The 21,988-nt window shown below is 48.1% G+C and overlaps 3 protein-coding genes across 4 annotated transcripts; 1 reads left to right on the top strand and 2 right to left on the bottom strand.

Moving 5' to 3' along the window:
- Positions 1-5,373: 5,373 nt before the first annotated feature.
- ALKBH4 (alkB homolog 4, lysine demethylase) lies at positions 5,374-7,523 on the bottom strand (the record flags this gene model as incomplete). Its single annotated transcript, XM_079545270.1, is given in 4 exon segments — positions 5,374-6,015; positions 6,747-6,944; positions 7,265-7,354; positions 7,356-7,523. Coding segments are annotated over 4 exon segments (1,098 nt in total).
- A 963-nt stretch (positions 7,524-8,486) lies between these two features.
- Positions 8,487-20,278, top strand: LRWD1 (leucine rich repeats and WD repeat domain containing 1; the record flags this gene model as incomplete). Its single annotated transcript, XM_079545050.1, has 15 exons — positions 8,487-8,566; positions 9,904-10,138; positions 10,581-10,700; positions 11,711-11,863; positions 12,788-12,928; positions 13,541-13,879; positions 14,473-14,599; positions 14,827-14,936; positions 15,399-15,606; positions 17,124-17,196; positions 17,281-17,421; positions 17,726-17,823; positions 18,385-18,546; positions 19,117-19,241; positions 20,138-20,278. The coding sequence occupies 15 exons, from the start codon at positions 8,487-8,489 to the stop codon at positions 20,276-20,278; spliced, it is 2,253 nt and encodes a 750-aa protein (XP_079401176.1).
- Positions 20,279-20,828: 550 nt separating this feature from the next.
- POLR2J (RNA polymerase II subunit J) lies at positions 20,829-21,930 on the bottom strand (the record flags this gene model as incomplete). 2 transcript variants are annotated; one of them, XM_079545062.1, is made up of 4 exons in its annotated part: positions 20,829-20,864; positions 21,361-21,535; positions 21,655-21,744; positions 21,878-21,930. In XM_079545062.1, 4 exons carry the CDS (start codon positions 21,928-21,930, stop codon positions 20,829-20,831), a joined length of 354 nt encoding a protein of 117 aa, XP_079401188.1. The 2 variants fall into 2 exon arrangements, with proteins under 2 accessions (XP_079401188.1, XP_079401189.1); XM_079545063.1 differs by lacking the exon at positions 21,655-21,744.
- Between the last annotated feature and the right edge of the window lie 58 nt (positions 21,931-21,988).

Below are 21,988 nucleotides of genomic sequence, written 5' to 3' on the forward strand. Positions count from 1 at the left end.
CCTATGCCCATTTCCTGCTCTGCACTCAAACACTGCAGTCAGGATCTCCCAGCTCCCAGGCTGCGTAGGTTCCTGAAATCGTTACGGATGTCTGTAATGTTCTGTTTAACGATGGTCCTTTTTTCCACTGGGATCTGAGAAATCTAATGGCAGCATGTTCCATGTCAGCTTCCCAGAATGGGGAGGACACTCAAATCCCAGTGAGACCTTCCCTGTGCCTCTCTCTGATGAGGGTCTTGGGAAACTAACTCTCATTTCTCTTGTTTACATGTGAGTTTGAGCATTGCTGAACAAGTTGCTTAGCACCGTGTCTGTGCCTTTCATCTGTTGTTCTTGCCACAGTTGGCATGTACCATATTGGCTGATGTGCAGCAGAGAAAATAGTTGTTGTGTGTGACATGACTAGCCTGTACTTATGCACATATGCAAAAAATGAGGAGTGTCCTCCGGGAAGTGGATGGTCATGAAATTCATACCATCCCCTAGCAGCCCGCCTCTCTTCCTCCTCTTCTTACCAAAATAAAAGTTAAAGGTTTACGTAACAAAATCAGAGTTGAGTTTTCTGCCAAGTATTCCACACGTAGGCTCTTCTTCCAGCAAAATCTCTGTTGCGAAGCCAGAGCTACAGCAGATAGGATTCATGTCATATCCGTACTTTGCATTTTTTTCTATAACAGCAGTAGTAATTGGTCTCTGTGCGCTGTGGAGCCCAGGAGGTTTGAAATCGGTTGTAGAGGAAAGTACTGTAGCTTTTTTTTTTTTTCTTTCTTTCTTTCTTTCTTTTTTTTTTTTTTTTGTAATAAAGAAATTGTCAAATCTCACAGTGTGTACGTGATGCTGTGACAGCAGTGCAGCTAATGTGGAAATATAATAAATTTCAGCAGGTGGAGAAATGCAGCAGAGACTGTGCGTTGGCTTTGCAGAACGCCCTGGTGAGGCTTTGGTGGGATTTGGTTCACAGCAGGCTCAAGGCAGCAGATCTGTGGCTGGAGAGGGATTGCCTCACTCCACGAGGAATCGGGGGCTTCAGGTGGTTTCCCGATGGTTTACATGCTTAAAGCTGCATAATGGTGTGCTTTCTTCAATTCGCTCACAGCTTTGATTTCTGTTTCTCTGTGGGCATTGGGTTCTCCCCTTCCATGGGAGTATTTTTGCTTTTTGCCACCTGGGTTCTCTCTCTCTTACCCATCATCTTTGTGCTGTACGTCCTCTTGGTCCTTTTCCCAACAAGAGCACTCAGTTTCTCACCTCTTCCTCCGACTTGTTTACGTTTTCACTGCTGTTGGGTCCAGACTTGCATTGCAGTAAGATCTCCCGTGGTACCAGCAACAACAGAGACTTAATTAATCTGTAAATGAGTGGGGACAGTGTGCCTGTCCAGATGGCTGCTTCTGTGCTGCGGTGCCAGAAAATCTTCCCTGCTTCTGCTGCTGCCCCATGGCTGGCAGCAGGACTCCATCAGTCAGCAGGGAGATGCCTGCCTTTCCACACTGTGCTGCTATCCTGCAGCCTGGCAGCACCAGCTCATGTTTCGTGCCTGGCCTGAACACCTTGTCCCAATCAGCCCCGGCTGTCTGTCACCGATGTGTCTTCAGGTATGGAGTAAGCTCTGGGATACCTGTGTGTGTGCTGCTCCTGCACTGGGGCCAGGGTGGTGTTTGTTTGCTTTCTGCACCAGCCAGGGGCCCTGCGGTGCTGCCCTCATCCTCAGCTCTCCTCACAAGCTCTCATTTTGCTTAGGCAATCCCTCCAGCCTGTTCAGCAGAGCTCAGCCAGGTCTCGGGGCTCACCTTGCTGCAGGGAGCAGCCACAACCCCGTCCCAGGCCTTATGTTTCTCAGGGCACCTCGTGCCAGCAGCAAGATGCCACCGTGTGCTGCAGTGCTGCCTCCTGGAAAGGGGAGCAAGGGGTAGTGCAGCTTTGTGTCACCCCACGGCTGCTTCCCTCATTAGCAGGAGTCCAGCCTGGCCACGAGTGCAGGCAGGCACCCAGGGCAGTGTCAGGTTCTCTTGTTGGCCCAGCTTGGTGGCAGCTCCTGCTCCCTGATCCCCCTATTTTTAACATGGGCAGGCTGTCAGGTCCCAACCCATCCCATTGCTTTGGTGGGCAGCAGCAGCAGCCTCAGCGCTGATGCAAACAGAGCTGTGCTAGACCTGGCTGCCTGGACCCAATCCAGATCAATGAAATGATGTCAGGGCTCAGACCAGAGCATGCTGTGCTTAGTGCTGCAATACGTGGAAGAGCTGAGGGGGAGATGGTGGAGCATGCATCTCCTGGCTTCCTGGCTCTGAGGGCCCAGGGTGGCGAGGGCAGCTGGAGACTGGTGGATTGCAGGGCTGGCTGCTCCCATTTAGTGCCTTTCTGTGGTTTTATGTAGGATTTCACCGTGTCTCATCTCCCTTCCCTAAACTAACAAAAAGTTTCAAGATTCTCTATTTTCACAGCTTTGTTATCTTCTTCCCTTATCTTAAATCAGCTTCCTCAGCAGCCTCCCCTAGAGCCACAGCCTCGAGCTCAGGCCGAACACAGACAGACCTGTGCTTATCTTCTGATTATCCTCTCACAGGCTGCCTCCTCTGTGTGATGTCAGACCAGAAAGTGGCTCATGCAGTGACACACTGGCTGAGCTGAGAAACGCCCAGTGAACACCCCTGCACAGGGCTCAGAGCTCGCCTTCTCCAGGCTGTGACCACCAGTGCGACGCTGACTGCTGCCCACTAGGAGAGAACAAACCTCTGTATGTGTGCTTCACCAGCACTCGGTTTATCTCTTCGTGAGCAGTGCTTAATGTAGAACAAGGTATGCATCTCAGCTGTGAGCAAAACCAGACAGATGTGCTAAGTTTTGTGCTTCTTGCTGATTTCATGCTGGTGGGGTTTTTTGTTTTTGTTTTTTTGAAAGCTAGCTGAAGTCCTCCAGCATCCTCTATGGGTTAATTTGTGCTTTACCTCTTGTTATTTAAAGCTGACATAGATATTACATGTGACCTTTTAAAACACACAAAGAGATATCAAATAGGTGCACTTGCTTTTAATGAGAGAATGGTTCTTGGCACGTGTTTTACAAGTGCTAATTGGGGTTAAAAAGATAAACAGCTCTGATAGGAATTCCTATAATTTGAAGTTTGTCATACTAACAGAGTGGGCAAAAGTACTTTTAACACCTAATTAATTAAATCCTCCTTATGCTTTTCTTAAATTTCTGCAATACTGCTAATCCAGACCTGACCATTAATATCCCACAGCACAACTGTGGCTCTTTATGTACATTCTCTCCTAAAGTTTTAAAAAGCCAAACAGAGCCAATGTGTTTGTAATTGTAATTGCAGTGTGAACAGAGGTGGTGCCTAGGAGAGCGTTCAGCAGGTGAAAAATATAAAAGGTGGACATAGCAGTAACTGAGTCATGGCTACATTAAGTTTTGGACTGTAAAACCATCTTGACAAAGCCCTCAGTTCCTGGCTTGCAAGATAATTATTTGCAGATTTTAAACTGAAGATATCGAGTAGGCAGGGCTGGAATTTTCTGGCAAGAGCAGCAGCTTGCTGTACATCTCAAAGAAAAATGCAGCTAACAAATGCAGAGCACAAAATGAACTAATATTGTTTATCTCATTATCGTGGCACACTGATTCATCAGCAGCCAGCATCTGCTCCCATTGCTGAGACAATGAAACAGTGGGTACCCGTGCCAGAAGGATTCTCACAAGCTGAGAGCATGATGGAAAAGTAAAAGGGAATGTTGGAAATAATGGTCAAACATTAATGGAAGCAGTTGATTGCTGTATTTTGCTATGTGCAGAGCAGATTGCTGAAGAGGCTGAGCACCGGAAGGCAGCAGGGTGGTGGTAGATGTGGTCTCAAGGCTTGCCCTACCTGCAGAATGGGTTTCCTTGCCCAGCTCTCTACTGAACCCCAGCAGTCTGCCAGCCATCTCCTGCTTGGCCCAATGTCTTTTAGTGCAGTAGCAGCAATGGAGGGCCTGGAGACAGCATGCTATTGAGCCCATGGGTGCTGGCAGCACAGGGCTGATGGCACCAACCTGCCTCACAAAGGTTAGGAATTGCAATTTTGAGATTTCCGTGAGAATTTTCTTCTTATAAAGCTCAGCTTCCTCACTGCAGTGACAGCCTTCTGTCAGAGAGGGCATGCTGGAACTGCTGCTGAGGCAGTGATGCTGTGGGTGTGGGTGGAGGTTTGCAGTTTAGGACTGCCCACGGAAGCAGTGCTCGCTGATCCCTGCTGCAATCACTGTGTAGCTGTGTCCACAACGGCTTAAACACAGGGCTAAACTAAAACAGCTTCCCTGCAGCCCTGAAGGAGCATAGCAGTCATCATTTCAAATGTCCTGATTCACCTGATTTTTAGTAACCTAGTTTAGTCGGGCTGAGGAGCTGCCTCCTCCGCAATGCCTGCAGCAGAGGGCAGTCTGCAGCATGAATGCATTACTGATATGTTAAAAACCACATGCTGTGCCAAGGAAGTATTTCTAGGACAGGATATAGCTGTACAAGGATGCTGAAATCTCACCTAAGAAACAGGCCCCTTTTCCTAACAAAACCAGACAGCATTGCAAAGTATCATTTCATTACTATATCTGTGACAATGCTGAATGGTTTTGCTGATACAACTGTGTGTCATGCTTCTTCCACAGCACAGCTTCATTTTCAAGAGCACAGAAGTTAGTTCTGAACAGACAGATGGCCCTCAATCAGCGCCTGCTACAAGTGATGACTTGAATCTTAGGTACAAGGCATGATTCACACCTGACTGCTGGAGGTGCCAAGAAAAAAAATATGACAGCCACTGGTGCTGTAGTCTGTTGCCCAGCTTATTCCCAAAATCTGACTCTCAATACTGAGAGCTGACAGTGGGGTTCAGAGATGACAAATGACCAGAAAATAACACAGTCTGTGAGAGTCTCTGGTCTGAGCTGTGCCAAGCTGTCTCTGTGGAAGAGTCAGCATTGGCCCTCTGTAAATGCAGCTCTTTGGTCCCAGGAGATACAGGTCACACACAGCATTTATGGCTTATCCTCACTGTTAAAGTATAAATCTTCAGCAAAGGATAATTACTTTAATTAGTTCTTAGCGTTGTACTATCTGTGGGGAGATGCTTGCCTGCCCCCTGGAGAGCTTCTCTCTCAAGGAACAATCTGAAGTGGGTGAGAAGACAGGTGTGGACCTAGGGCACAGGTAACAGTAAAGCAGGATGACATAAAAGCTGCCATTGCCCAGGACAGCCTTCACAAAAAACTGTTAACATCCACGCATACCCAGTTTCTTATGTACACTTCAGAAATAAATCAAATTCTACAAATCCTGGTTTTTATTTTTCACATTTCTTAAGACACAATTCTAGCAGCCCTTTGCTGATCACACCGGTGTCCCTTGAAAGGAAAGAGCTCTCTCCAGCAGTTCTCTGCCCAGCTCCTCACGCCTTCCTCCAGCCCTGAACTCTGCAGACAGCTCTCTGAACGTGACACACACTCGCCGATGCTCGATATGCCTGCGGTGAATGGCGTGCTTCCACTTGTAGCGAGCCTCACCATACAGCACCACCAGAGATCTCCTGGGTAAGCGAATGGTAACAGTCACTTCCTTACTTGGGACGAGCCTTGGGGATAAAAGGCAGCTGCTTCCCTGTTTGCCTGAATTCTCACATGGTGACGTTCGTGTAAGAGATCCAGGGGGATTTAATTCCCTGTTTTCATTACTGAAAGTAGGAAATAATTGGATGCTGTCCTCTGAATCACAAGACATGGACAGCACAGTTTTTGAGAGCAAGTTTAAGCTAACCAGACGTTCTCCCCACAGCCACCAATCATCAAAATGTGGGTCAATGGCAGAACCTCTTTCTGGCCTGTAGTCCAGATTGCATTGTTCAACAGGCATGAAGCCACCTAGCACAGAGCAGGCCTCCATCTGTGCCACAATCTTTTTACTAAAACTTGGCAAGCCAGTAAAGCCACCAGCTTTCAACCTCTGTTTCTTGAAGTTCACTTTGGGTCCATAATCCTGTTGGAAGAGGGGGAAAAAAAGACAGCATTAAAGGAAAACCTGGGACAAGACCCCAGGCTACGATCCCTATGGGGTCAAGGCTTTTGAGTTCTGTTCTCTTCCAGCAGCTCCTCACCAGTTTCCAAAATCACAGAACCATTAAGGTTGGAAAAGAGCTCTGAGACCACTAAGTCCAACCATCAGCCCATCCCCACCATGCCCACTGAGCCGTGTTCCTCACTGCCACATCTGCCCTTTTCTGGAAAACCTCCAGGGATGTTGACTGCATCGCTTCCCTGAGGAGCTGACTTGGACAGGCTACATTAATCTCTCTGGAATTAGGTTTCTTAGCTGGCAAGCAAAAAGAAAAACAAAAAAACCCTTACTTCTCTCACCTAAAAATGTGTGAACTCTCCCAGAGAGGCTGTGGATGCCCCATCCCTGGAGGCATTCAAGGCCAGGCTGAATGTGGCTCTGGGCAGCCTGGTCTGGTGGTTGGCAACCCTGCACGTAGCAGGGGGTTGGAACAAGATGAGCACCGTGGTCCTTTTCAACCCAGGCCATTCTATGATTAATGCCTGAATGCGCAACTGGAATTTGCTTCTGCGAGCAGCTGATTTTAATCAGAAATCATTCTTGAAATTGATTTCAGAGAAAGTTCCCAAAGAAGAGCTGTTAATGAAATATGTAAGCGGATTGGGTTTGAAATGCAGAGGGATCTAAGAAGAAATGTGCTTGTAAAGCCAAACCTGCTTCTTTCGACCAGACTGCGAGGGCTTCCATTCATCCCTGTCCATCAGTTCAACCACCTCCACTTCTTCATCCTCGCTAATGAACTCCTCCGCCAAAAACACCCCTGGGAACGGAAATGCCCAGCCAGCAAATGGGGAGCACTCATTGCCTTCAGCTAAGCCCGTTGCCGGACAGTAAGTGAAATTATCCTCCCCCTGCGGAAATAACAAGAGATGACAAACACGTGAGGGGGGAAGCTCTCATAACGAGCCGTTTCCCTTCATTACCCCAAAACCTCAACGTGGAAACCGTCTGCCCGGCCCGCGGAGGTGCGAAGGATGCTGAGCACAGCCCGTCCCTGTAGTACCGTCTCCGTCCCGCAGCGATGCTGGAACGCAGCTGACGCCGTCCGGGGCGCAGCGCCGTCGCGCCGCCCTCAGCGATGCGCGCCCATCGCGGGGGTCCCGCACGTTCTGAAGGACCGCGTGCCGCCCCGCCCCCCGCCGGCCCCGCCCCGCCGCCCCCTCCCCGCTACCTGTGTGGGCGGAGCGGCCTGCGCGGGCCCCTCGCAGAGCAGACAGGAGCGGATCCCCTTGCAGCCGCAGCTCGGCCCCGCGCCTCCGCTCGCCGTCGCCTCCTCCTCTTCTTCCTCCATCCGCCCGGCTGAGCGCGGGACGCGGCCGTTCTCTCCCCCTGCCCGCCCTCGCGGCCCGGCCCGCTGCAGGTGAGGGGCGGCACGCGGGCTCGGTGCAGGCCGCGCGGCCGGGCCGGGGGCGGCCTCGCTCTCCCGGCATGCCTCGCGGCGCCGCCGGGGCCCGTAGCGCTGCTGTGCGCCGCGGGGGCTGCTGGGAGCTGTAGTGCCGCGCGCAGCCGGGGGCGCTCCGGGCCGCGGCGCGGCGGGGCGTCGCGGGGCACCGGGCGGAGCGGAACGGGGGGCCCCGCTGTTCCCGAGCGCTTCCTGGCGCGGGACTCGTGCCCGCAGCGCGACGCGGCCGGGCCGGGCCCGGGGCGACCTGCCGCCGCTCTGCCGCCGCGTTCGGGTGCAGCCTTTTTGTTTCCCTCCTCGAGGCCGTGCCGCAGCCCCGTTCGAAGCACTGAGTGCCGAGCGTCCGGCGCCTGTTGTGTGCGGAGGGGTGGGGGGACGCGGCTCGGGGCCGGCAGGGCAGAGCTTTGTGCCGGGTGCAGGTAGAAGTTGCTTACATTAAGGGCGGCCCGGCGAAGAAACGGCCGTACCGAGCGGCGGGTGTTGCTATGGGTGGTCATTAATCCCGAGTTTGAGGAACGCGGAGGCTGCCGGCAAGGAGTCCGGCCGTGTGGGCAGCTCTGCGTTCTGTATCGCCTCCCCCAGAGGACGCGGCTGCTGCAGGTGAGCTTATCCTAAGCCCTGCTGTGGGGCCGTCCTCGGGCCAGAGCCTGGCTGCACTGCACAGCCCTTGACGCCGAGAGCCCTCGCGGTGCACGCAGCTCATCTGCAGCCAGCCTGTGGCTCGCGGAGCGAGCTTTTGGGACGGGCTGGGTGGGCTCGTTCGGGGTGTGCGCCCACCTTAGTGAGTAGCCCCACTGTTCTCATCTCAGCCGTAGAAAAAGAGCGCTTCAAACACAGCAGCAGAAGCAGTAGCCGACCTCATCACGTTTTTTTCTCCCCTTTGGAGTCGGTCGCAAAGGATTTCTTCTTATCCCTGTTTGTTTTCCCAGGGGGGCTACGAGAAGAGTTCTTACAGCTGCTTGGTGATTGCAGCTGGAGGACGAAGATAAACATGTCAAAAATTACTACAGAGCTTCTTTTGGAAAGAGCGGTTCCGAAATCCACGAGGCTCCGAAAGATAGAGACACTGAAGTAAGTGCAAGCAGGCCTGTGGAAAATTCCAGATGAATTCAGCACGGGTAATCCTCCTTCCAGGCATTTCTACTGAAATAAGAGAAATCATGACAAAGCCTAGAATTAGAGATGGTGTTCTCAGTGCAGGAGCAGTGAGCTGCCACAATTACTGCCTCTCTTCACCATATATGTTTCCTGGGTTCTGATTTCCTAATGCTAAGAGGTGTTCCTTCCTTCCTCAGAAACCACTTCTGTCTTTGGTAGCAGTTGCTCAGTGTAAATAGGAGCAGTGCTTCTGGTCTGGATCTACAGGATTTTCTTAATGTTTTGGCATTATGTCCATTCCCTTTATTTTCCCCTCCATCACTTTGCTCTAAATCCAATTATATTACTATCTGCAACACTGCAGAAAGGGAGAGTGAGCTGACATGCTTAGCAGCCTCTAAAGCAGTTTTATTGCTCAGACTCTCTCAGAGGTCACTGAAAGTAATAAATGACTTTCCAAGTGGTAAATAACAGTGGGATGTTTTTTAAATTGAGAACTGGTCACTCCAAGTGACTCATCTAGCTGATTTCTGGCAGGTGTCTGTGTTGTTTTTGTTGCTGATGGAGGAGCTCTGTGTTTCATATGTACGTACAAATAACTTCTCTTAGTTTGTCTTTTGCTGAAATAATTGTTTTCAGGGAAAAACTTGAAAATTTATCCATAGAGTGTGGGTTGCAGGAATCTGGGTAACAAGGTGGTGTTCAGGTGGCAGAAGCAGTGAATTTCTAGAAGTAGTTTTTCCATGCAGCTACATGCCATGATTTTGAAGGGTAATATTTCTGAAAGTCCATTTGGGGAGCGCTGTGCTGAGTCTCTCCCAGTCCTTGTCTGTTCCCAGCCCCAAGTGATGCTGCTGCTTGGAGTCACAACAGCAGTCACACTCAGTCTTGCAGGATTTTCAGCTTTTTGTGCATACTTTGGCTGGTTAGGCTTCTGAGATGAGGAGTGGGAAGTGATCTTGCTTTCTAAGTTCACGTACCTGATTTATTTGCATTTTCTGTGTATGGCCCTTTATTTACTAATCATTATAGGTGGAGATTCTGTTTGTTAGAGGAACTCAGGCTTAGGTCCTCAGGAGACCCTGGCTGACAGTGCTGGAAGTTCCCTGTGGGCTTCAGCTAAATGGGCTAATCAACCCTGCACCATCCTTCCTGTAATACACAGTTTTCAGTTTCTCACTGAGGATGGCTGCTTTTTCCCTTCTCAAACCAGACTGAGGGGTGTCCCAAGATGTGGCCTCGTACCCTGTAAAGGTCAGCACTCGTTTTGCACTGAAATGCAGGTAGCTGATGTTCTCTTTTCCTTTCAGCCTGTCCAAGCTGCAGCTGAAGACTGGGGACTTAGATCCACGTTTGTTTTCACGTCTGAGGCATCTACAGAAACTGGATCTCTCTGATAATTTATTGGACAAATTTCCCAACAGTCTAACCCTGCCTGATCTGCGTGTCCTCAACTGCAACAACAACCAGCTGGAAGATGTCACTGCTCTGAAACAGTTCCCTCTGCTTGAAGAGCTAAATTACGAGAACAATGTGTACCTCACAGTGAGTTATTTCCCATTCTTACAAATATTACGTAGAGGGGGAAATAAACAGCAATTGTACCTAGTTCTCATGTGTTACTCTTAGGCAACAAGTGAGGGCACCTTAGAAAGCACTCAGTGCTTTTACTCTGCAGGATGTGAACAGAGTGCCCTGCCTTGCAGGCAGGTCAGAGGCCAGTTTCACCACCACCACCACCTTGTGTTGGTGTCAAGTACTGCAGAAGTGCGAGGCACTTGTCTGCATTGCTGAAGATCCCAACTTACAGAGGAATCCTAATTTACAAGTGAAAGTTATTTGGGTCAGAAACGCTGAGAAGATTTTATGGAGTATGCTTTCTCACATAAATACGTTCTGCTCTTCCTTGGCTTGTATTTTAATAAGCAATAAATGAACTGAAGCAACCACCATGTGTACAATTTTTGTAACTCTGCTGTCTTTCTAGCTCAATGATGATTATAAAGTGATGTTTCTTTTGCAAAATCTTCGGCTGCTCAATGGCAAGGACATAACCAAGCTGGCTAATCACGTGAGGCGTGTCAATAGCCGTAAGCTGACCAGCAAGGTAAGATGGGCAGTATTTTCTTCACTTCTGAACACCTGCAAAGTAACTAAATACCGTGCCACAGTATGGGATGTACTTTAAATGCCTCATTACTGCTTTCTCTGGTCACTGCTTGCATTTGTTGCCACTTCTACCTTCAGTTTCAATCAGTGTGAGGACATTCTGCATTTCCATAGTGCTGACTCTGTTGGAGTACTAGGCTGCAAAACTGGCAGGAACTGACAGCCAGAGAATTCTTGTCTAGCAAAGAGGATTTGTCATGAATGCTCCACAGGGGCAGGAGCAGCGAGGGCTGTGTTTGAGCCTCCAGTTTCTAGGTCACTCAGTTGCCATGCAAATATGGAAGAAACTGAGTGCTTCCTTACCAGCTGCGCGCGCCTCTCCATCTAGTTGATGTTACTTGTCGTGGCCCCAGGAATGGGAGTTCAAAACCAGGCTCAGGGTAATCTTGATTCTCCCAGCACGCTCCAGGAACAAGGACTTGTTTGTTCTTTTGCTCTGCGTGCCTGGAATGGTTCTCTCACTTGCATACGTGGTCATTCAGCTCATGACAAATTCTCCCTTCATTGTACCCAAGGTTCAGAAGCCTTTTGGAGCCCAGATATCTGGATTTACAAATAGTGGTGGTGTGTGTGCTGTGCTTGTGCAACACTTGAACGGCAAGAAAACTCAAAGATGCCCATTGTCACGTAGCTGTTATAGTTACCTGTCAGGTGCATTCTGGCAGTGAAGCATGGTGTGAGACTTCTTAAGAGCACTTGCTGTGAATCTAGAAGCACGAAATCAGGCATTGGTCTGAGTTCATGTTCTTTGCCACACAAACTTGGATCTGAGGGACTGGATTTTGTTTGCACTGAAGTTGTGCTTCAAGTGCTGATCAAATAAATCGAGTAAGTGCCATCATGTGTATAGTGGAGCCACAGGGTTAACAGCTGAAATGTTTTTACAAGTACTGTTGTGCTTTAGTTTTCTGTAGTACACTGTTGAGTAAGCCCAGTCTTTCTGTCTAGGTTACTGCTCACTGGGAAGAATTCTTCCGTGACCAACTTCCTGAGAAGTACACAGCTGAGCAAGTGAAGTCCATCAAGAAAAAGTTCCTGAAGTCAGTTCAGACTAATGTTGTGTATGGACCCAGCTCCCTGAGTGAATTCACCCGCTGGCGGGTGAGCTGCTTTTCATTGACACTCTTTTCTTCTGGCAAGGGCTCTGCAGCCTGATCCTGAACAGCTCTGATTGAAGTACTGTGTGGATTTGGGCTCAGAGGACTCTTTCAGGAGGATGGTATCTTTTCTTTTTCTCGTTGTTTTGTTAAGCAGTTACAGGAGCACCAATGCAAAGTGTGCACCAAGATGCAATGATTGTCATTAGACATCGGTTTTTAATTCATAAACAATAATGACAGTTGTACTAATTAACAAGACTATGGTATTCCTAGTACTTAATTTTACAAACTGCAGATCACTTTAATGGCAGCCTTTAATTTTGTGGCTTCCATCAAGGAAGCTGTATGAAAGGAGAAAAGGTAATGACAGAACTGTAGTTGCTCCTAGTGAGGAAAGCTACCATTTCATCTATAACACAGGGTTGTATGTGCATCAGCTTCCATCACTCCTTTGTCTTGTTTTACTGCTGGGATGTTGTTTTGTATCTTGGAAGTCCGTGACAGAGTGAAGTTCTTGGATCAAGTAGTGCAGACACAGTCAGCAATGCAGGCTGCCACTGATGATGTTGTGTGTGGAGGTGAACAGTCCACTCCAGCTGGCAGTGTGATGCACTGCAGGGTGGTGATCATCTGCAGAAGTCATTGTAGTCACTCATTTGCAGTGCAGATCTGCAGATTCTGGTCTGTCCTGGGCAGTTTGCAGCATCCACACGATTTGTATGGTTGATCAGAGAGGCGTGGTGCTGGTGCACCAGCCTGCACATTTCAGTATGATCAGTGAAATAACCTTGTGAAATTCATGTAGAATAGGGGGGAAGAACATACTTAAAAGCCCAGCAGACCAACTCTTGTCATGGCATATCAGAGTTTGGCTGTGGTTTCTTATTGTCTTTCTTTTGTATCTATCAACGTATTTGTTTATAAGGTGAAAATGATTGCAGAAGAGTTTCTGACTTGCTCGCTGGGTCTGGAGTTAAACACAGATACTGAAACAGAAGAAAACATGGATGAGAATGAGGAAGAAAGTGCAGAAAGCTCCAAGGAAGCTGCAGAGGAGGAGGCTAAGGTAGGTGATTTACATTAATGATTCACTTTTCTTTTTAAATTAGATTTTAGCAAATTCAGTAATGCTTGTCAGTTTCCTTTAGTGACCCTGTGCTGACTGTAGGGGCAGCCTCAGGCTGTGTTCCACAACTGGGACTTCTTTATAGCCAGATTGAAGCCATCCCAGCAATAAGAAGGTTGGGTTACTATTCAAGAAGACAGAGCTGTTCCATTCATAGGAAGCCCAAAAGATTTCATGAGTATAAACCAACCCACTCCACCCATCCTTTGGGGAAGCAATATTTCTGATGAGAGAACTGGGCTGACATGGCAGGCTGAGATGGTGCTGGCCCTCTTTGGAACAGCTGCAGACTGAATCTTCTCAGGCCATGGGCCAGATTTGTTTTTCCATGTATGTAAATCACGAGTAACTGGGGCAGGAGAAATGAATTGCAAATCGGGCTGTCATTAGCTTCTGCCTCTAGGAACTCTGAGAGTCTGAGCTGCCTGATTTTTGGAACCCAGTCTATGACTCCAGGAGGGTACTGGGATTTGAATCAAGGCTCTTTCTTACTTGCAAACCATCTGCACATCTTGGGGAAGCTTCTGCAGAAACTGACAGCATGTCTTACAGGTTACGGTAACTCCCAGAAAGAGGAAAAGAAATCGTTCAAAATCACGTTTTGGAAGGAAGAAGTCCAGGTCCCAGGCAAAGACTGAGGAGACGGTACCTAATCCCAGAAATTCCAGTCAAGAGGAGGATGATTCAGCTCCTGATAAAGCAAGAGCATCGAATGAGCCAGCCAAAGAGGCAACCCCTGAGCAGGGAGATGAAGGAACACATAAGAATGGAGAGAAGATTCCCAAAGGGCAAAGCAATAGAAGATCCAGCCAGCTGCCAGGAGAACAGAAAAGCCAGGAACAGGACAACGGGGTTGTTAACTTGACCCCAGTGAAGAACTCCAAGGCCAAGGTATGTTTATCCCCCCCTGGGGACAGGTTTTCAACCTCTTGGTTTAGTGGGAGGAGCTGCACTGAGATGTCAGCAGAGCTCTGCATATCTTGGAGCTTGTGACTGGCCAGGTATATTGTAAGTTACAGTTTTATTCTGTGTTTTGTTTTAAATCTCTGAAATTTCAGGGAAGGCCCCCCTTTGGAGACAGTGAATTCTCTGCAAGGAGTGGATGGACCAGCACTCTGAGGTGGTGCTCTGAAAGCCTGTTCTTAGAAATGGGACTGGCATGACTTGCTGTCAGGTCAAGCTAATGGCTGCATGGGGGAAAGCGTTTCCCTCTCAGCTCTTATCAGTGGGGTTTTAAAAGGGTTTTTCACGTTTCTCTACACGAGAAAAGAAAGTTCCATGCTGGGGTCTGCAGGGCACACCTTTTCCAGTTTCTTTTTCAGGGGTCTCGAGCATCAGTGGCATCTTAATCTCTCCTGCCCAGGAGGGCTGAAAAATACTCTGGTTTAACTCAGATTGCTGTGTTTGGTAGAGGGTTCTCCCACGGCAGTCACAAACTGCTGTTAGGGGGAATTAATTTTCTAAATGTGGATGGTTTATTGTAGGAGGATATCAGTGTAGAGCCATTGCATTTTCTCCAGTGTCACAGTAAAGGCAACAGCCGCGAGGATTTTAAAACGCAGCTCTGGTCCTGTGTCTTCGAGCCATTGCTGGACTGTGCACCCAGGAAAGGTGAGCTCTTAAAGAGGTTTGCAGGATTCCCTGAACCCCCTGGCTCTGGAATCCCAGCAGAACCCATGTGTTAGACCCCCAGCTTCATCAAGCTGTAATCTCTGTTGTCAGGAAGAGATTTGTGTACATATTTTGCCTTTGAAAACAGGAGTCTGGGAGAGCACCAGGCCGTGGGCAGTCTTCATGTGTTATCTGTGAACTTCTCACCTTCTCTTTTCATCTTTCAGATCCCATTGTGAGTTGTTCAAGAACTGTGGCGACGTGTGGAGGGGAGTCTGTCTGTCTGATCGACTGTGAAACAGGGGTGGTGCTGAAGAAGTATAAGGTGGCTACAGAGGTGGGTTGCAGATGTGAACGATAAGCATTAAATGGAAATTCCATAATCCTTTTTAATTCCATAGATAAAATTGTAAACAATTCTGAAAGAAGGTTGCAAGCATTACTGTGGGCAGGTCTTAAAAGATGGGTAGTAAATATTTCCTGCTAGTTCTTCTAGCCTGGTTTGTTTTCTTTTTCTTTTTTAATCAGTTTTATGCTTTTTTTTTTTTTTTTTTTTTTCCCCCCAGAGAGGCATAAGTGTGTGTGTGTATCCAGGCTGCTAAGGAAGCTTGACAGCATAGACTAATAAACACCCTGTTTTGATAGGTTTTGTTCTTCCGAAGGTGTTCTGAAACGCAGTGCTTATGCCTGAATGGTCGTGTCAGCTCACCTGGATTGCTCCATGGCAGCTGTTACATCTGAGCTAACAGCCTTCCTGCTGACTCTCTTTCATGCTGTTCTCTGTTTCTTTCTGTCCTAGGAGTTCTTCAGTGTTGCATGGACAACTCTCCCAATGGTGATCAGTGACAGTCGGAAGAAATCTCATAACATCTTGGCAGCTGCAGGGAGGAGAGGGATTGTCAAACTGATTCATGTGGCAGCTGACTTCTGCTATGGAGAAATAAAGGCTCATAAAAAGCCCATTGCCACCGTCTGCTTCAGCCCGACTCAAGAAACTCACCTCTTCAGTAAGTCAGTAGTTCAGAATCTTAGCTTCAGCACCTAATCTGGAAAAGGTTGGGCTTCCTTCACAAGGGGAACTGTCACCTTGCAAGCAGGTATGGGAAACTGAGTGCTTACTGGGACCACACAGGCATCAGTACGGACAGGTGAATGCAGGGAGTTCCTTTTGGATGGCATTAGAACACAGCACGGGCAAGTTGTTTCAGACAGAGTCTTATTCCTTAGCTGAGGTGCAGCAGCTCCAGTTTCTCACTTGGTAGCTCTCTGCTGTGCTGGCTCTCAGGGTGGCTGCCACACACTAGCCACAAACAGTTCAGTGTAGGATTCGTTCCGCAGGGACGGGTAAGAAGAATGACAGGCAGAACGGCTGCTGGGGGCCAGGCAGCCAGCTAGCAGGGCTCTCATCAAGCATGGCAAGAGGGACATTGCAGCATGTCGTGGCCTGTTGGGTTTTGTTGTTCTAATGAGCAAAGCAGTGCACTTAATTGCTTTGAAATAAATGAAAATCTGTGCCTCGTCAGAAATTTCTATCTGGGTCCTGAGGTGGAAGTGAGCTGCAGCAGGCAGGGCTGCTGAGATGAAGGCTTAAGGAGCGGTGGGAAATGAACCATCTGTTACAAATTGCAGCTGCATTGTTGGGTCTGTAAAGTAAGCTGTTACAGGGACATTCAGACCACACCTGCACCCCACAGCACATTGTCCCTCTTGCTTACAATTGCTCACATCCTGGAGTGGTTAGAGTGCTACACCAACCATTACAAGTGGAATGTCTTTAAAACATGGGCAGCTGCAGTGGGTACTTCACAAGAGTAAGCTCAACAGTGTAAAAAGCAGAAACCTAAAGAGATTGGGAAGTAGCTAGCACATCCCTGTAATGCTTAGTGCAGGGTTGATGAGCTTGACAGAGTTGCTCAGGCTTTTTTTTATTTAATAAAAATCTCTTGTAATAAATTATGTCTGCAAGCTTGAGGACAAGACACTAACTTGTTTGAGTTAATGCTAATTGATTGGCATTCTGATCACTGAAAATACTCTCTTGGCCTTGTTACTGCTGCCACTCAGTCAGCTGGGTGACAGAGACAGTAAGAGTCTTTTATTTTAAATCTGTCCCTAACTTTCCCAATGGGAGCTACTGTGGATGCAAACACAAACGTGTGGAATACAGCGGAATCTGTCTGAGAGTAGGGACTGTAGGCTCCACAGGAACCCACTGCCAGAAATGGGAACTTGAATGAGTGCTAATTAATGTTCTCATGAAGCCACAACTTGGTAACAGACACCAGGAACCAAACTTTCCTTTTGTCTGCTCCTCTTAGAGCACAAGAATGCAAATGACTGAATGTCTGACAATGTCTGTGAGGTGGTGTTTAGCTGGGATCCTCAATGACTGCTGCTGTACTTTAGTGAGCTCTGTGATGCCCCAGGCTTAGTGTTACAGCTCCTGACAGGTAGAATTGCCAGCTAGCATGAGAAGAACCAAACGAGCAGCAGTGTCACTGCCTGCCTCTTCTGTGTCCTACAGCTGCATCCTATGACAAGCGAATTGTGCTGTGGGATATTGGAATTCCAGACTGTGACTACAATTTCAAAGCAAGGTAAAGGTACAATATACCAGATGTGGCCAGTCTAGGAGGCTCTAGCTATTGCTTTGCAGCACCACTTCACTGTTCTCTTTTTAGCCAGCTGCTGGTACTGGAATGTTTGTCTGTGCCCTTACGGATTGCCCTGGTGCCCACCTGCCCAGAGCAGTACCTGCTGGCTGGCTGTGAAGAAGGCTGCTTTACGTGGAATATCAAACTGGAGAAGGAAGAGAAAAGCAGGTGAGAGCAATAGTTGCTTTCTGTAACAACAGAAGTAGTCCTAGCTTTGTTTCATATGGAGGTCTGTGCCAGGAATGCAGCATGGCTCACTAAACTTAAAGGGAGTAAAATAGCAGTCCCTGAAGCAAGCAGGCTCCTGGAAATTAAAAAGTCCAGGTATCTCAAAAATTAATTTCAAGTGGGGATTAATCTGCTTTATCTGGAATGAGACTAACGTGGATTTCCATTTCTTGGGTTCTGTATCTAAGCACATTTTCAGTGCTGCTCATTCAGGGCCTGAATTATTTCACTCTTCCTTCCCCAGGCCTTTTGAAGCCTCATTCAAATTTCCTGATGAGGAGGGAGAAATGTCAGCATCTCACAGGGTTGACGGTTTGGCTTTTCTGAATGATGATGTTGTAGGTGAGTATAAACACGACAGCCAGATCCACAAGAGGTGAGGTACCTCGGTGTGAAGGACAACGCAGAGGAAGTAAATGGGGTGTGACTGCATCTGCTGTAGATTCTGGAGTGCTGTGCTCAATGGAGTTTCCTTCTAGACTCGCTTATCTTTGTGTAAAGATGAGGTATGGAGTCACATCTGAGCAGAGCTGGAAAAAAGACGGACTCAACACAGCACACCTTGCTTAGCAGTGCTGAAGTGGGAGGGAAGAACCCTTTGCTGTTCAAGGGCTGCTGGAAGCCCTTTGCAGAGGATTGGGAGTTCCCACAATTTGGAGGCTCTGTAAGACCTAGGGTGGGTCTTTCTGAATAGCTCTGCCTGTTGCAGTTTTGGAACATGTGTGGGACTAAGAATCCCCCTGAATCCTCCAATTATCCTGAAATAAGGTAAAAGAAGTGGAAGTGCTTGCTGCTGCTGTCAGGTTCCATGTCTTGAAAGCCACTTTCTGGATGGACTGCCTTCCCCAGCTGTTTTGAAGCACTTCTCAGCACCTTACATCATCTTCCACTTTTCTTCCCTAGTTTCCAAGAGCTCCAAACCAGGATGCATATACTTATGGAGCTGGAGTCGATCTTTTGACAGTAAGGGGAAAGGAAGCCAGAGAACAGTGTCTGCAGTTATTCTAGCTGAACTGGAGTGGTCCACAACAGACTTGTCCTATCTCACACTCAGCACCTGCCCAGGTAAGGCAGCACCCTTCAGCACTCGCAAGCATCAAGGCTGCACCAGAGGCAGCCATACTGCTCAAGGTTTACTTGTTCACAGTTGCAAATGTCTCCCACTCGCTGGAGGAGCCTGTTGTTTAAAGCAGAGGAGTGGATTTAATTCCCAGGCTGAGAGAACGTAGCAGGCCTGCCCCCCGTGAGCAACAGGAGCCCTTAACTTGCAGCACAGTGCAGCTAATGGGCACCTGCTGCATGTAAATACTTGAGACTGTTCCTTGACTTCTGAAGGCAGAGGGGTTTTACCTTGGTGTGGTGCACCTGTCCCAGTGCAGTGTAGGACTAACAAAGAGTAAAGAAACCTGATCTGAGCATCACTTTTCAAAATGATGAGACTGTGGAGTCTGAATGGAGGCTTTTTTTTCCAGAGCTGGGTAGTTTAGTATTGGTTTTTTTGTGCCAGAAAGATAACTTTGCTGGAATGTGGCATCCTCTGTTGAGAGGATAAAGCACTGCCTTGAGCTCAGCTTTATAGACCAATGTACCCTCAGCTCCATTCTTGCTTTTCTGCTGTTTCTTTTGGTCTTACAGCAAAACTGCATGTGTTCTGTGGTGATGAGAAGGGAAGTGTGTGGATATACCACCTCTCAAACTACACCACAGCATGGAGCTCTGCAAAGGGAAAACACTCAGACAAGAGAATCCCACCCACACAGGTAGGTCTCATTTACCCTTTGTGACAGAGCTGTGCTCCCCTCCTCCCCAGGGCAGCTCTCCTGAGCAGCTTCACAGCAGAACATGCCTACTGTCTTCTCTACCTAACATTCATGGCCAATTAAAACCAATCTCCAGAGCGTGACCACGGCCACTTCAAATCACACACACACAATTGTGACAGGGATTATGAGCTGCAAAGCAAATCTGTTCGCTCTCGTGTGCTGTAGCTTGACTTTTCCTAGGAAAAGGCCGCTCTGAAAAAACCACAGTGGTTAAATGATACGACCTGGCTGTTCCTGCACTGCTGTCTGGTGTGCAGCCACTGTTTCCCTGCCTGGATGAGTAGAGGGTGACAGCAGCAGCTGCTCCTTGGCAGAACTGCGTGTGTTGCAGAAGGGCAAGCTTCTGGGATGTGTTCCTGCCTCCCTTTTGCTCATTCTTTCCCTGGCCTATGAAAACACTCCTGTTTTGGGTCAGTACTGTGCCCTTATAGAGGTAGCTGAACAATGACACATTCACAAAGGCTGTGAGGCACATGAGCTCTAACTGTATGTAAATATGATGTGACCTCGTGTTCCATAAACGTAAGCATGCTCAAATCAACAGTCAGCTGCTAGAGGAGTGAGGGGGAGCTGCTTTCAATTTTTCCTTTCTGATCAAGTCCCTCTTGCACTGAACTTCAATCCTTCAGTAGGACTGGCATGTACCTGCCTCCCTCAGGCAGGGGAACAACCTTTCTATTCAGCTTCACCACGTTGGATGTGAGCCCTCTGTTCCAGCAGTAGACACAACCCAGGCCCAACTGTCAAACCAGGTGTTGCAATAATTAACATTCACCAAGTTTTAGGAACAGTGACACCATTCCTTTTCTACACAAACTCTGTTCTCCTTGCAGATTCTCAAGTGGCCAGAGCTTCGAGCAAATGGGGAGCACCTGAGTGAAGTCTACATAAACAACGTGATAACAGACCCTACTTTCACTTACCTTGTTGCTCTCACTAGTGTGAACATTACAGCAATTTGGAAGAAGTCATAGTTACTTGTTATAGAATTTCATTCCCATGCTTTGAAATAGTGCAGTATTAGTGACTGTTACCCATGTAACCATGAAGTTTTCTAGACCAGCTGTTACGTGCAAAAGGTACAGAGTTTGTTAAACACATCCAGTCATCCAGTTCTTTTTTCTGTAAGTTTACACAATTTGTGCATTTGTTTTATAGAAACAACACTTAATAAAACACAGTAACAAATCTGCTGCCAGAATCTGGATTTCTTGAAATGGAAAACCAGGAATGTGATCTGCTGCTGCCACTTAGCATCTCCAAAGTACAGTCAAATTGAGCTACAGCCTGGTGCACATAGCGGCATTAAGGCTCCAAGTAGAAAAGTAAAAATCATTGTAGTGAATTAAGCCATCAAATCAAACAAGACTTGGCAGACACAAACCTCCCCTCCCAATACTGCTGCCAAAAATAAGCAGGATGAAAAGGAAAGTAATTGCCATGAATGAAGGTTTAAATAAAGCATTCAGCTCCCAGACGCATCATTCTTCATCAGAAGTGCAGTCCAGTCTTGGTGTGCTCATTTTACTCGATTCCTTCCTGTTTGTCTTTGATGGCAACCTGTAAAGCACACAAACAGAACTGTCACTGAGCTGGAGGACGGTTTAAACACCAATCTCATCAGTCTGATATCAAACACCAGAACAAGTGCAAAATAAGGTGTAAGCACCCATGGAAACCTGAGCAGCCAAGCAAATACATAAAAGGGGGCTGGGTTGGAAGGGACCTAAAAGATCATCTAGTACTAAGTCCTGTGTCACAAGCAGGGTTGCCAGGCACTAAATCAAGCATCAGATCGTATATAATTTGATTTTAGTTACAGTGTTTTCTGTGCTAGCAAGATCATGAGAAAATCATTGGTAGCACTGTTATAGAGCACCCGTGTAACTCCTGCAGGGCACATAAATAACCCTCAGGAGGAGCCTGGCTTGCAAGGAAGTTCTGAGCAACTGCTCAGATGAGTTTATTGCCATAAGGCAGCACCACCTCTGGGATATACCATCCCTCCCTTTGGTTCAAAGCACGAGCTTCCTGCAGTGGAAAGAAATGAGCTCACCCTGAATCTCTCCTCGAGGAGGGACAGCTCACTGATCAGATCTGTGATGGCGTTGGTGAAAGCCTCCTGGGGGCTGTAATCTGGTGTTGTTTGGACACGGATGATGATTTTGTGTTCCAGGGGGTGTGGGACCTTGTAACCTGCAAACAACACCTGAGGGTCCTTCAGTAACTGCCTGGAAAGGAAAAGCAGCACTGAACAAGCCTGCATTAAAATATATATCTGAGCTTAAGGAAAGCCTCATTACTCTTAACCAGCCTCCCCTCAAATTTCCCCAGCCCCTCCTCAGCTCACGACTTGATGATGTTCCCCAGCGTGTGGTCCTCCTTGTTGATGGTGAACAGACAGGCGTTGGGCACCTTGGTGTCCTTGTTGATGGTGATCCTACACAGCACAGGGGCCGTTAGGGCAATGTTTCACTGCATTCAACAGCCTGGGCGGCCGTGGGGGGGACTAGAGGGGCACGGTGCCCTCCATCAGTCCTCCCCCCACGGCCGCCATCCTGGTTGCTGCTCACTTTTTCTCGCCTTCGAAGAGAAGGAAGGACTCGAAAGCCGGAGGAGCGTTCATCCCGCCGCCTCACGCTCCCTCCCCGCCGTTCCTGCGGCGCCCAGAGCGCCACTTCCGC

Source organism: Tetrao urogallus, assembly GCF_951394365.1.
Source record: "Tetrao urogallus genome assembly, chromosome: 20".
Taxonomy (NCBI): Eukaryota; Metazoa; Chordata; class Aves; order Galliformes; family Phasianidae; genus Tetrao; species Tetrao urogallus.